General features: G+C 31.6%; 1 protein-coding gene across 6 annotated transcripts in view; it reads left to right on the top strand.

The window, feature by feature from the left end:
• Window positions 1–16,371, top strand: part of LOC134697009 (transient receptor potential-gamma protein-like) — a 157,411-nt gene that overhangs the window by 119,894 nt on the left and 21,146 nt on the right. For all 6 annotated transcript variants that reach the window (XR_010103048.1, XM_063559020.1, XM_063559019.1 and 3 more), the window contains 4 exons: window positions 8,013–8,549; window positions 11,776–12,010; window positions 14,305–14,469; window positions 16,134–16,273. Coding sequence is in view for 5 of the 6 variants with exons in the window: in XM_063559020.1 (XP_063415090.1) it covers window positions 8,013–8,549; window positions 11,776–12,010; window positions 14,305–14,469; window positions 16,134–16,273 (1,077 nt within the window). In the remaining variant the exon portion in view is untranslated. The remainder of the gene's footprint in view (window positions 1–8,012; window positions 8,550–11,775; window positions 12,011–14,304; window positions 14,470–16,133; window positions 16,274–16,371) is intronic.

Genomic DNA, 16,371 nt, shown 5'->3' with positions numbered 1-16,371 from the left:
TTTGAACTCGTGTTTTTTGTTCAGGAAATTGTCCGAAAATTGTCGTCCGTTTTTCGGTCATTTTCGTTAGGAGCCGCAATTTTGTTTTAGTTTAAAAAAAATTTGTATGTGTTATAAAAATATAACTTACCGGTACATTTCTTCCATTTCAGCCATCCTTTGAAGTTTTTACACCTCAAAATCCTAAAACGGCGAAATTGTGTCCCCAGCGAAAATGAGCACCCCACTCTACAGTGAGACACAATAATATGACTTTGAATATTTGTTTCTCTATTTGTCTCCCCTTGTTTGAGAATATATATAGATTTGTTCATCTTATGAAATATGATTTTTTTGTTATGAAAATAAAACTTACTTATTTTTGTGGTAGTAATCATGGAATTTTACTATATTTGGTCCATAGCAGTATTTCAACACTTTGTGAATTTTACACCTTTATGAGAATTGTTTGAAAGTTTACTGCCATATCTCTTGACAATACTTGCATGAAAGTTTACTGACATTCCTCATGACAACATTTTCATGAAAGTTTTACTGACGGTAATCCTGAAAACACTTGCATGAAAGTTTATTGACAATTCACTTCTGACAACACAATCCCAGAAAGTTTATTGACAATATTCCTCTGACAATATTGCTTGAAAGTTTACTGGCAATAGTACTTTGAACAAACTTTCCTTAAAGCCTACTGACACTGAACGTTCGTTGTAAGACTGCAGAAGAAAGGGGTAAATACGCAGTTACACAAATTGAGAACCCAGGAGTTTTTGTAGCATTCCTCTATATTTGCAATTTCAATGAACGTGTGGTCATTTTATGTTTGTTGGGAATATTGTGTAACTTGGGCATTTTACTAGATTTTCATGCATCATGAGTATAAAAATAAGTTACCAAAGTTTTATTTTATCTCAGGGCGGTTTGAGGAAAACTATTTTATAAACATTTTTGATACTTGGTTGTTCTGTTTTAGCAATATAATATGATCAAAAACACATAGCTTTCTGTTATGTGAAATTATGGTTTCAGAGGAATAGCAATTTTTTAATTTCACTTTGTGTGACTGCTGTATCCTTGTTTTGACATATTTACCTATAATGAGTGTTTGTTCAGTAAAAACATTGTTGTCAATATAAGCCATTATTGTCACAACTGAAAACTACTGCCTATTTAGATCTGTTATTTTTTTTTCTAAATTAGATAACCTTATGTCATCAAGATCATAGAAGTTTGTCCAGTATTACAGACAGTGATGATTGGTTCAGTGATTGGTTCCAATGCTTTAAGTTCAATATCTTTCTTATTTGTCTGATACAATATGTCTGCATTGACACATTTTCGTATTTGTTTCTAAACATTTAATCATGCTGTGTCTCTAAAGTATAGCTGATATATTTTTTAATGATGTGTACTTTTACAATTCTTAGAAATCTATAGTTATTCAAGATTTAAAAAAAATCTCTCTTGAGTTCATAAAGATTAAAATGTAATCATTTTTTTATTGACACAGCACATACTGTATAGGGTAACTCCCATAGGATTTAATTGTCAGTGATTACAAATTAAACTTGGTCACCCTTCCAATATTTTGAATTATTTAGACCTATTTCATAATAAGTATTTACAAATGACAGCTATTGAAATTGAAGCTAGAACATTATTTTTAAATTAGAAACCAAGAACCTGCAATGTCTTTTATTGCATTATAGACGTTTATAATTTAAACATTGATTACAAAAACCATTATGCGTTTCATGTAAATTGCATTATTAATCAACTTCAAATATTACAGGTTTAATTTTATTTGTTGTCATGGAATTTAATTGCAGAACTATCAATATTTACTTAGTATTAATGAAAGTGGTGACAGAGTACACTCAGTTTGAAAGACATTAGTATTCCTGTACAATAGTTGAGGGCATTATGTTATTAGTTTGTCCTTCTTTTTATTCAGTTCAGGCAGGTTAAAATTTCACTACTGAAAATCTAAAGTTTTAACAATTAACTGTGCTTTATAATTATCCATGCCCTTTGCAGGTGAGGATACAGGATTTTAGGTTAGAAGGGGAGGCAATCTTAAGTTTTAACAATTAACTGTGCTTTATAACTAACCATTTCCTTTGCAGGGGAGGATACAGGATTTTAGGTTAGAAGGGGAGGCAATCTTAAGTTTTAACAATTAACTGTGCTTTATAACTAACCATGTCCTTTGCAGGGGAGGATACAGGATTTTAGGTTAGAAGAGGAGACAATCTTTAGTTTTAACAATTAACTGTGCTTTATAACTAACCATGCCCTTTGCAGGGGAGGATACAGGATTTTAGGTTAGAAGGGGAGACAATCTTAAGTTTTAACAATTAACTGTGCTTTATAACTAACCATGTCCTTTGCAGGGGAGGATACAGGATTTTAGGTTAGAAGGGGAGACAATCTTAAGTTTTAACAATTAACTGTGCTTTATAACTAACCATGTCCTTTGCAGGGGAGGATACAGGATTTTAGGTTAGAAGGGGAGACAATCTTAAGTTTTAACAATTAACTGTGCTTTATAACTAACCATGTCCTTTGCAGGGGAGGATACAGGATTTTAGGTTAGAAGGGGAGGCAATCTTAAGTTTTAACAATTAACTGTGCTTTATAACTAACCATGTCCTTTGCAGGGGAGGATACAGGATTTTAGGTTAGAAGGGGAGGCAATCTTAAGTTTTAACAATTAACTGTGCTTTATAATTATCCATGCCCTTTGCAGGGGAGGATACAGGATTTTAGGTTAGAAGGGGAGGCAATCTTAAGTTTTAACAATTAACTGTGCTTTATAACTAACCATGTCCTTTGCAGAGGAGGATACAGGATTTTAGGTTAGAAGGGGAGGCAATCTTAAGTTTTAACAATTAACTATGCTTTATAACTAACCATGTCCTTTGCAGGGGAGGATACAGGATTTTAGGTTAGAAGGGGAGGCAATCTTAAGTTTTAACAATTAACTGTGCTTTATAATTATCCATGCCCTTTGCAGGGGAGGATACAGGATTTTAGGTTAGAAGGGGAGGCAATCTTAAGTTTTAACAATTAACTGTGCTTTATAACTAACCATGTCCTTTGCAGAGGAGGATACAGGATTTTAGGTTAGAAGGGGAGGCAATCTTAAGTTTTAACAATTAACTGTGCTAATTGATATTTTATCGTATGTTTTTATATGTTGTGATGTTATGCTATTGTTTTAGAAAAAGGGAGAAGGTTTGGGCCCATTAAAACGTTTAATCCCGCTGCAAATGTTTGCACCTGTCCTAAGTCAGGAATCTGATGTACAGTAGTTGTCGTTTGTTTATGTAATATATACGTGTTTCTCGTTTCTCGTTTTGTTTATATAGATTAGACCGTTGGTTTTCCCGTTTGAATGGTTTTACACTAGTAATTTTGGGGCCCTTTATAGCTTGTTGTTCGGTGTGAGCCAAGGCTCCGTGTTGAAGGCCGTACTTTAACCTATAATGGTTTAATTTTTAAATTGTTATTTGGATGGAGAGTTGTCTCATTGGCACTCACACCACATCTTCCTATATCTATTTATAACTAACCATGTCCTTTGCAGAGGAGGATACAGGATTTTAGGTTAGAAGGGGAGGCAATCTTAAGTTTTAACAATTAACTGTGCTTACATGTGCTTACATGTAATCAACTCAGCAGTATTTTTTTTAGGTAAATTATTGAAATATTCTTTATTAAGTTGAGAACAAACCATGCTTTGCAAATTTTAGGGGGGTGCATCCTCCCTTTTCTTTGTGAATATATTACCATTGGGACACTTTCAGCAAGTTGCATTTTAAATTTGTCTCTTCAAACTAATCGATACTGGCCCATTGCAAGAAAAAGGTTGAGACAGTGGAACGTGCAGATATTGTGTAATGAAAATATTCTTGTCATCCAATTTCAACAATTACTTTTTGTTAATAATAAGGCAGTTTGAAAAATTTATTGTTAATACCCAGATCTATAGAGTTATGGTACTTGAATTGTCATGTGTGTAGTTTCTAAAGTTTAATATATAAATGTTTTCCATGTATGCAAGAAGAATCTATCAATGAAATAAATCAATGAGATATTGAAGCAGCAAATATTATGACAAAGTAATTCTAAATACTTTACTTAAGAGATCTATTGCTGTTTAGATTGTGGAGCAGGATCTTCTTACCCTTCAGGAGCACCTGAGATCACATCCACTTTTTGGTGGGGTTTTCATGTTGCTTATTCTTTAGTTTTCTATGTTGTGTACTATTGTTTGTCTATTTGTCTTTTTAAATTTTTAGCCATGGTGTTGTTAGTTTATTATCAATTTATGCGTTTGACTGTCCCTCTGGTATCTTTCGCCCCTCTTTTGTACACATGAGAGGTGGAAAAAATGTTTGTTGGTGTCAGGGTCATCCCAGACATTATACTGATTGTGAACTGAGAATGAAAATGCTTACAACTTTAGGGAGGCTTAGTTAGAATGTGTATGACGAGGAGGTATATACAATAGATAAAAAACAAGTGACTTTCATATTGCCTGAAACCTATGCATCAATAGAACACATGTACTAAGCATTTAGATATACTTGCACTGAGAGTGTACTGCTAGTTTCCTCATTATGCATTGAGGTTCTTTTGAATTGCCTTTATCATATAATGTAACTTATTAATGTGAAATAACACAGTAAAACATAAGGTTTGGATGTATTTCAAAATTGCAGCAAGTCCGAGTTATTTCTATTTCAGTATGAAGGTTGTTTTTAAAAGATTTTTTTTAGAAACTAATATTGAATATTATTAAAACATAAGTATCATATGCACTGAAATGTAGCTGATTCATGCAAGTATTTTGAATCTCTGATTAGTTTCAACGTACTGGAAAAATTTAAACAATTTTAAATTAGTAATGAAATTATTGTAAGGTCGTTAAACTTAACACACAAATTAAACTTATTTCTAATAGAACAGGTCATTTCTCTTTAATGATGCAATTATTTGATTCGATATAACAATATCCTGAGAACAAATCGGGAGTAGTTAATAGCTATTTGCACAGTATTGAATTTTAACATCAGGTTACAGCAATGGTTCTAATACAAATAGGAATGAACTAAGATCGTATAAATGACAAATCGAATCAGTTATTATTTTTTTCTCTCGTGTGAACCTATAGAAGACTTCTTTCAATACTGAATAATAATACAGCGCTAACATTTTGTGTTCTTCAGTCACATTGCAATTACAATGAAACCTCTAGAGAATGCATGGTTAATTGAGGTTCTTTTGTTTTCAATAAATGAGACATATCTGTTTTATAAACTTATCAGGTTCCTTATGGTAATTGAATTGTTTTGCCGTCTGCTGTTGTTGTGATAAACTTTCACTGCTTAATAAGTTATATGTGTCTGGATATTAGGAATGTAAATGTCCTTTATATATATTATGATGCAACTTCTATGCCCTTATGTAAGGTTGGTAGTTAGTCAAACCCCCCCCCCCTTTTTAAAAAAAATGTAATTGTCACTGGTGATATTAATTTTTTTGGCTATTGTTAGTGACATATGAGAAAAATTTATTTCATAATGTACAGAGGGCATCCAGGCAGGTAACTAAGCTGCCAAACAGTGTCCATGCCATGCAATAATTGAAGAATTTTTTTAAATTAAAAGTAAGATTGTTTCCTGTGAAGAAATGAAGGTCAAGTTTGATTGATTTTCAAGATTTAAGCTGTAGCAAAAAGTGATACTTAGATTGATTTTCCCATTTCCATTCGCAACAACCAAAATAACTGAATTTAATTTCTTTAAATCAAAATTAAAAAATTGAAAGCATTATGATATATGCATATTCAGCTTTGTTTCAAGTCTCAGTCAAATGTATTGCCATTGAATATGTTGAACTATTGAATGGGCATATAATTCTCTTCATATTTTTAATATTTATCTCTTAGTCCATCTTCATTGTATGTAGTCCCAGGTCCTTGTGATATATACTTAGTTTAAATTATGTGATAAATTAATAATTATAATGATCATTTTGGTATAATATGCACATATTAGACCGTTGGTTTTCCCGTTTGAATGGTTTTACACTAGTAATTTTGGGGCCCTTTATAGCTTGTTGTTCGGTGTGAGCCAAGGCTCCGTGTTGAAGGCCGTACTTTAACCTATAAAGGTTTAATTTTTAAATTGTTATTTGGAAGGAGAGTTGTCTCATTGGCACTCACACCACATCTTCCTATATCTATATACTTTAACTTTCTGTTGATATCATCTATTTCTTGTGTATTTCAAGAAGGGATAGTTTCATCAGAGTTGCAGCCTTCAAATAGTTATAATTCTAGTTTATAAGCAACCAAATGGGGTATTATGCAGTATTTAGTATTCCATATGTTAGTTCTGGATTGAATTCCACTGATACATACTTAATACTTTTAATGAAGTTTTACACATTCTGTTGACCAGTGACACACATTATATTTGCTCATTTTTAGCTCACCTGGCCCGAAGGGCCAAGTGAGCTTTTCCCATCACTTTGCGTCCGGCGTCCGTCGGCGTCGTCGTCGTTAACTATTACAAAAATCTTCTCCTGAAACTACTGGGCCAAATTAAACCAAACTTGGCCACAATCATCATTAGGGTATCTTGTTTAAAAATTGTGTCTGGTGACCCGGTCAACCCTCCAAAATGGCCGATTTTACTAAAGTCTGTTTCATATCCCATCATTAACAAACAGAAAAGTTTAATGAATATAAGATCTGAATTTAGCCGTAAATTAAATAACGGATGTATTATATTTCTAGAAATGCTGCATGATCTTAACATCAATTAAATTCTTTCTCTCTAGATGCATCATAGACTTCAACACCCCGCAACTAGATAAACATAACAATCTTCTCTATGGCAACTTAATTTGAACATAATAAAAAATATCACATAATTTGTCGGAGAAAAAATACTAATAACTCAATGATGATTTTACCACATATTTATTTGTTTTTGGAGGAGAGAGATTGTATCATAACTTTTCAGTTGAAAGACCTCAAAAGAATTGTCAAGTGAGCACTTGGCAACTGTTTCACTTTTCAAGTTTTCAAACATGTTGTATGTCAGAAACAGTCAGATAGATAGAAAGAGGCTTACATCTGCTGTAGACATAGTTTATTATTGTTACAAGTAAAGTATGAAGATTGCTGCTGATGTTGCATTGTTTATTTCTTCAGTGTTGTGAATATTTAAATGCGCTAACGCAATACACTCTATGGCAGATATGCTGTAGCGAAAATTCTTTTTTTGATTGACATATCTTCTTCTGATTGTGTATAACAATTTAGCTGTGTTTGTACTACCTACGCTTTTTACTCTACAATCTTAAGTTAAGATTGTCATTTAAGAAAATAAAAATGTTCTTAAAGTCAGAATTTTCAGTAAACATGTACAGAAAATATAAGATAAAATCTACTGTAAAAAAAAGAAGATATGGTATGATTGGCAATGAGACATCTATGACATGTGAAATCAAAATGATTGTACGATCAATTTTGCTGGTAATATTTTCACACATTTTACATGACCACAACGTAGTAATAAATACTTTAAAGCTAAAAGAAATTACTGTAACCTCAGAAATCATTATTTTCTTTAATGCAAAAAAAAAGCAACAATATCATTTTTTTTTTTTTTTTTTTTTTTTTTTTTTCTGTTTGTAAAAGATCAGGTTTGCTATGATGAAAACTTGCATTCATCAATTAAATTTTGTAAAAATTCTTAAATTCTTTGCTGTGACAGAAGATTAGATCTCACATTTGTTACTGCTAGTAAACATCAAGTCCTATTGGTGACCTTAAGCTGTTGTCTGTTCTATGGTCAGGTTGTTGTCTTTTTGACACATTTCCCATTTCCATTCTCAATTTTATTAGCATCAAGTAGAATTATTTTCTTTGCAGGTAAAATACATAAGATTTTAAACAATTCAATATCACCAATTACAACTCTATTTTCTCTTTTCAGGCATTACAACACAGTGCACCCAGCAGTTCATTCACACCAGATATCACACCAATCATTTTAGCTGCTCACAGAGACAATTATGAAATCATCAAACTTTTATTGGACAGGGGGTACAGAATACCCAAGCCCCATAATCTTAGATGTGATTGTAAACATTGTCTACGAGAAAGCCAAGAGGACTGTTTACGCCATTCTCGTTCTAGGATTAACGCCTATCGTGCTTTAGCTAGTCCGTCTTTGATCGCTCTGTCGAGTAAGGACCCAATACTTACTGCCTTTGAATTAAGTTGGGAATTAAGACGATTGAGTAACTTAGAAAATGAATTCAAATTTGAATATGAAAGTTTGGGTAAAAAGTGTCAGGAATTTGCTACAGATTTATTAGACCAAACTCGAGGATCTAAAGAACTCGAAGTAGTGTTAAATCAGGACAATACCCCAGCATGTAATCCACACACGGAACCAATGGTTGAACCTGTGCAGGAAAAACTCAAACTTAGCCGTCTCAAACTTGCTATCAAGTTTAAACAGAAAAAGGTTATTATTCTTTTAAATTTTCAAGACATTACAATTTTGTGTATCACCCTCCTCATGTAAGTTATACACTATCTCCATAGGTATATATATAGTGCAACAGACTGGTTTTATTATTATATTTAATTTATTTATTTCATAAATTGCTGTTTTGTATGTATGTTATCATACTTTAGAAATTAAGCTAATAGTTTTAAAGATATTTAGAGCATTAAAAGAACTTGAAAAAGACTTGAAGAATATAAAAAAAACAAAAAAATATTCCTAGTCATTCATACTGCTTCATACCATACTTATATATTGGTTCATTTGCACACGAGATCACACTTTTACAAGTTTTAAGTCCAAATCTGTTTTCTAGGTTCAAAATATATTCTAAATTTTTTTTGCTGCTGAATCTGATCTTCACTTAAGATCTGATGAAACAGTTTCCTGGTTTTTTATTATATTTGAAAATAAGCAAAAATAAACCAGCATTAAAAATTTCCAGCTTGCTCGTGTTAACGGACAGTATTATTTGAGGAAGGTCACTAAATACATGTATCTAATGATAAGTAGATTATACTCATTTGTATTATACAAAAGTGTAAGCATCTTCAGGTCAGTGTGCCAGGTGAGCAGGCAGTGCAATACATTTTAAATATGAAAATTAGGAGATGTGACTTTGATTGTTAATGAGACAATTATCCATCAGAGATCAAATGATGACGACGTAAGCAACTATAATTCACTATAATGCCTCCAACAATGATCAAAAGTCATTCTGTTACTAGCCAGCTAATACTAATTAAAAGTCATACCGTAGTTCACTGTATTGCCTTCAACAATGCTCAAACCCCATTCCGTTACTAGTCAGCTATACAATACAAATTTCATACTATTTAAATCAAGGCAGTAATTTTTGTATTGGCCATGCATGGTATTGTCTCTGTTTCATAAAAAAAAAACGCCTTGCTGTCATCTTACTTTCTATTATACAAGTAAAATATGCATGTTATTATAAAAATAAGGAGATGTGATATGATTGAATGAAACAACTATCCATTAAAATTCAAATGAGGTGGATATAAGCAATAATCATAGATATATGAAGATGTGGTGTGAGTGCCAATGAGACAACTCTCCATCCAAGTAACAATTTAAAAAGTAAACCATTATAGGTTAAAGTACGGCCTTCAACACGGAGCCTTGGCTAACACAGAACAACAAGCTATAAAGGGCCCCAAAATTACTAGTGTAAAACCATTCAAACGGGAAAACCAACGGTCTAATCTATATAAATCATGCATACTATAAGGACTTCAACAATGGGAATAACAGATACTGTATGGTCAGTCATTGAAAGGTCCGACATGAAAACAAGAAACAATTCAATTGAGAAACCTACCTTATAGCAAAACAGTTTAAAGAAAATCCAAATATGACAAACTTGAACCAAGACAACCACTGAACTACAGGCTCCAGACTTGAGACAAGGCACATAATTATAAAGAATATGGCGGGGTTAACCATGTTTGTGAGCTCTCAACCATTCCCCTAACCTGGGACAGTGATGTAACAGTAAAACATAAGAACAAAGTAAAAGTCAGTTGAAAATGGCTAATCTCATCAGATGGATACAAATAGAAATACATCTTTCAAAACACAAAATAGATGTGGCTAGGTGTTTAAACATACCAAAAACAAAGTACAGATCTGAGAGTACTCGTAGTTGCTGACAGCTAGTTTAAAGCCATTAGCAACTAATGAAAAAAAAAACATGTATCTATGACTTAAAGTTAAGATAAGATAGTAAACAAAAGATTTAAGGGGAGATATTTTGACTTCCAATTCTAATTCTATTTTTACATACTGGTGTAATCTTTCATTTGATTTTGTGAAAGCAGGTGTTTTATGACCTTTTTTTTTTACAATTTTCCTTTAAAACAATACACTAGCCAAATCTGCTTACTATTCTTTTATATAATGACAGCAAAAAAGCTTATTATAATTATTCTAAACAACACTTTATTTAACTCACCAGTAATAATATATTGGGTGAAAAAGACGTATATTATTGCTTTATCTGATTACAACTGATAATATAACAGCAGTTATAATTGGCTGATACTATTTTGCACTGTACTTTAAGCAGAAGTTAGGCAAAACATATGTTACAAAGTGATGTCACTAACTAATTATCAAAGTGAAATTGTATTTCTCTAATAGCAAAGTCAACACTGCCACTCTTAGAGTCATTAGTTACAGTTAATAATGGGTTTCTTATTTTGGTTTTAATATTTCACCCATAAAGTCTAAGAATAAAGATGTGCAGCAAAATATGATAGCAAATATTCTTTGCCATTGAGTAATAAAACTTTCAATAGATATAGGAAGATGTGATATGAGTGTCAATGAGACAACTCTTCATCCAAAGCTTTTAGTACTTATACTCCAAAACCAACTACCGGTAACCAAAATGTTATATTTCATGCTTCGAGCATGACTTTTGTGCTCTGGGGACTGAATAAAGTTTTATGACTTCAACCAGGTCAAGAATGCAATTTTTTGTCCAAAGTTGGACACTTTATTAAAAGTAGTTGTGAGGTACACTTCAATGTGACAGCAACCCAACAACACAAATAGTCTGTCTGTAAGTTAAATTATAAGTCTGTATGTCAACACTTTGAATGATGAGTAAAGTTTAACTCAAATTTGCTTAAATGTGTTCTCATGAAACTTTGTACCTTAACTTGAACAATTTGCTGGAAACTTTGTTACACAATTGTTGCAATTATAAAAGTATCAATCTATGATATTTTTTTATCTTTCATTCCATAGAACTTTATCATCCTGGGACTTACCTGTCAGACTAATGTAAACAAAAAAGAAAAGATTTGGACATTTGTTACGATTGACAATGAGACAACTCTCCACAAGAGACCAAATGACACAGAAATGAACATTTATAGATCACCGTATGGCCTTCAACAATGAGTAAAGCCAATACCACACAGTCGGCAATCAAAGGCCCCAAATGACAAAAATTCAAACGAGAAAACTAAGCCAATTTTGTACTTGTCACACACTAGCTCTAGATTGCTTGAATAAATAACTACAGATTTTACACAGTTGTAGGACCACTTCATAGAATAAACAACTGCTAAAAAAATTCTAGAAAAAAAACCCAGTTTTAATCATTTATAAGATCCAAACATGAAATTGAAATTATGTTTTTTTTTTATTTCAGTTCATTGCTCATCCAAACTGTCAGCAGCTACTGGCCTCTCTTTGGTATGATGGTCTTCCTGGGTTCCGTCGGAGGAACATTTGTAGTCGGAGTTTTCTTACCATCTTAATAGGAGTTTCATTTCCCTTCCTTTCACTATTTTATTTGGTAGCACCAAAGAGCTTCCCTGGAAAGTTATTACGGAAGCCGTTTATAAAATTTATGTGTCACAGTTCGTCTTATTTCACATTCCTAGGTTTGTATTGCGTAACTTTATAGTTGTATAATAGTAAAAAGAACACTACACTCCTTCCATCTTAACTTAATTTAATTTACAAAGGTTTACATTACTGAAAAAAATAACATTTGGCAAGATATAAATTTAAAGAACTAGTAATATTTCTTCCCTTAATTTAGTTTAAGAAGAGTCAGTTTCTATGACTAGATATATATTTGGAGAGATGATAGATAAAGTAAACTCTTCATATTCTTTACAAAGGGAATAATTTAATTTCTCAAATTTGAATTTTGGTGTCCTTTTACATGGATTTGTCTTAAGGGCATACGATACAGTTTTGATTCCATTTTTACATTTTGATAAAAATTTCCATATAGACTATTTTTTACCTAATTAAATCAAATATGTAATAAAAAATATACCTTCATGTGCTACGTTTTGAGTTAAATGAGGTCGAAATTTTGTATATTTGCTCAAAATTCAAATTTGTGGTCGTATTTTTTCTTTCAAAAGAAAGACATAATTTTTTTGTTTTAAAAGATACACACTAATTGTTTTTTGTTAAATAATTTGTAGTTTCTGTATTTTATAATTATCCTTCAAACTTATACATTTTATATTCAGAATTATCACATATTTATCAAATATTCATGAATGTAGAAAAACAAATTTTTTTGCTGTATATTTATCAAATTAAAAAAAAATGCACTATTTACCTTTATGTGAAAATTGGCACACATAATCTTCTCGCGTAATCAAACCCAAATGGCATTTTAAAAAAGAGGGGTCCATGAACTTGTTTTCAAGTTAAATAAGTTTGAATGATAAAAATGAATGAAACTTTTTCCGATAAGTCATAGTTTGACGTCGCGAAAAAAACAATTTACGTTAGCAACTTCATTACCTCCCCTATAACTGTTACAGAACATACAATTACACCTTTGTAAAGTATGCAGCAACAAATAGATATCTGTAAAATACATGTATGTCATATGTTCCTACTGATATACAATAAGGAATAGTGGTATATGATGCCATTAATTGACATGAAGGTGAAAAAAAAGAACTCAGTTTTAAGCATTCTTGTTTTGCATTCTGAATCTCTTTATTGTAACATCTAAAAGAAGATACTGTTTTAACATGTTATTATTTATTCATTGCCAGTAACAACCATTCATGTTTCAGAAAGGTCGCATGGACTTTAAGCTAAGATATCCACATCTAAGAAATTGATTTAAAATGATTTTATAATCTTTGTAATTAAAAACCAATTTCAGTATGATCAAGTCGGTATGAGACACTTCTGTATATTGATAAGAAAATTTGTATTTTCTAACGTATAATCATTTGATGTTGGTTACCCCAGCAGAAACAACATGTAGAAGGCTTTATTAAACATGTACTGTCAGTGATCACATGGAAGTGTTGATTTAAGATGCTCTCATCTGTTTCATGAACAAAGTTATCTGGAGTTATCTTCCTTGATTTATGATTTATTTCACTTTACAAATGATGTCAATTTGTATCAATTTATTGCACTGTTTGAACTGTTTATATAGAAATTGACTCAGTCACAGATTGGTACATAAAAGGAACATAATACATTTATATAATCTTATATCAATCAATAGATAAAAATTATTAATGTAAACTTACAGCAGATTTCAGTCAGTATGTAGCTAATGGTAATATCTTTGGTTAGCTTGCTTGTTAGCTGAACCGTGAAGTCATTGTTAGGCAAGGTAAACTTCCCTCCTTTTAAAGTAGCTTAGTCCTACAGAGAGATAGATTTTTTATCTCTTGGGCTAGTCTACTATAAAAGGAGGGAAGTTTACCTTACCTAACAATGACTTCATGGTTCAGCTAACAAGCAAGCTAACCAAAGATATTACCATTAGCAACATACTGACTGAAATGTGCTGTAAGACCTAATAAAAAGAACATATTGTAAATACATTATTTGTAGCTAGACTTGTATTCTATTCTAGGTTCATTTTACAATAATTTTTTTTATTAAAAGGGAAAAATCAGGAAGAGGGGATGAGACACTTTTGGACTGTTATATATGGGGGTTTAAAATTGGGAATGTGGGAAAAAGAGAAAACAAAAAAAGAATTTTTGACAAAGAAAGGTCAGATAAACAAAACTTTGGATCTTAGGAAAAAGAAATTGATAGAAAAATACTATAGTGGATTTATGAAAATTAGAATCCTATGTGACTCCCCTCAAATTGGTCATACATCAATTATCAAAGGTAAAAAACATAAAATTCTCTTAAGGAGATCTTTAACTTATAGTCTTGTTTTTTGCAGTATTGCTCATATTAGTTTCCCAGCGAGTTGGAGTAAGTAATCCAAATAGAGTCCATCCAAATGGCCAAGCATCACCTGTGGATTATGATTATGCCAAGATTTATCAGGAGAAAAGAGGGGCACCTGCCACTAACATAGAATGGATGATTTTAGCATATGTAGCAGGTAGAAATAGTTTAACATTGTGGTTTGTGAACAAAAGCTATATGCAATCACTACTGAAATATCTAACACTTTTGTGTCCAATTATGATGGTAATTTTGAATAATGGACAAAAATGTCAGATATTTTTTTGGCAATTTTATATAAATCAGTTACATGTAATCCCAAGTTCGCCAGACATTGGACAAAGCGCTGTAAAGTTGGTTTGGTTCAGTGAAGTGAAACGATATGCGTTACTGGAGTGAAATTTTAAAATTTGTCCAAATCATATGACTGTGTAAATGTCTTGTAAAAGTCTGGTCTTGTAAAGAAGAATGGTTTACTGACCAACTATCTGGTTGATTTCTCATAGCCTTTGGAACCACTGATTAACAATCCCTTTATTGCAGATCTGCCGCAACAGTTTGCCAGAAGGCTGATTTTTCAGTAAGGGATTGCATCCTAATTTTTACAATAACAAAAATGGAAAACATTTCTGAATTTCAATATATCACAATTTGCAATAGGTATAAATTTGCAACACATTTTACAACATTCACAGAGGTGTGATGCTTAAAAAATTACTAACATAATATAACATCCTTTCTGTTCTCTGATGACCTGTACAGTTGATTAACATTTAACTGTACAGTAGCATTTCAAAGTTATAGTATTTGAGAAATCCACTATTTTGCAAAAATCTTAAAGGCGCATGGATTAGTATGCTTTAACATGCTAACCAATGTCAATGGTTTACTGCAGGCATCATGCACATTTCATATTTACCAAAATTAAAATGAGAAATTTAAGAATCAAAACATGAAATGCTGCTGATTGCAGGATAAAAACAACATTTTGATAATAATGGAAATTTGTTATTGGACAAAAAAGAATGTTTGGCAAAGCCAAATGAAACTGGAGAAGATATTCTCATCCCCTCTGATTCAGAAGATTCCTCAAGCTTATGATGATTTTTATGTTTGTTTTTATGTCTTTTTCACATTAGAAATTGGTGCTTTCACATGATTTACACAAATCTTAATGTTTATATATTAAGAAATACCTGAGCTCTCATAAGACCAATTATTTCTTCAAAAAGATCAAAGGTATAAACATTTTGAAATGGAACTTTTTTCCCTGATTTACGTGCATGTTGTTGATTCAAGTAGTATAAGTACATGAGGGTCTGTTTTTCTTTATTCTTATATAATTTATTCACTTTTCTCTATTTTGTTATTTCTTATAACCATGAAAATAGATAAGGGTTCCCATCACAATATGTTTGGTACACATTTATTTGTCAACAAAACTTAAATATAAATATACTGTAACAATATTGTAAATTGAACAAATTGATTTATAAAATTAAATCTTAAAAAACATTGACAATTAATATTAATAGCAGTGTTCAGATTTACAATTTAAACCAATACAAAACCCATACATGTGTTATTTTGTTGCAAAATACAGGTCATTTGATTTTTACTTCAAACTTTTTAAGAAATTGTTTTGTAATAAAATGAATCTAACACTGGTGATACAATTTGATATGTCTGAAGATTTTATTTTTATTTTTTTAAATCTGAAGATAAAAATGTAGATAGAATTGACCAATTGTGAGAAAATTGATTAAGTTAACACTTGTGTGGTTTTGGTTGTAATAGATGAAGACATATTGTTTTTTGCAGGCTACATATGGGCTGAAATTAAACAGCTATGGGATGAGGGTGCCTACGAGTATGTTCATGACATGTGGAATATTTTAGATTTTGTTACAAACTCATTGTATATAGCTACACTAACTCTCAGGGTTATAGCTTACGTACAGGTTAGTACAGAATGGCTAAGAGAAGCAGGATACTGGATTATCACTTAACAATAAGTGGGATTCAGGATCAGACCACCCAAATGACACCCCCACTTAAT

Source organism: Mytilus trossulus, chromosome 14, assembly GCF_036588685.1.
Source record: "Mytilus trossulus isolate FHL-02 chromosome 14, PNRI_Mtr1.1.1.hap1, whole genome shotgun sequence".
NCBI classification, from domain to species: domain Eukaryota; kingdom Metazoa; phylum Mollusca; class Bivalvia; order Mytilida; family Mytilidae; genus Mytilus; species Mytilus trossulus.
The sequence above is the reverse complement of the archived record's forward strand: the minus strand, read 5'-3'. Positions and strand labels throughout refer to the sequence as shown.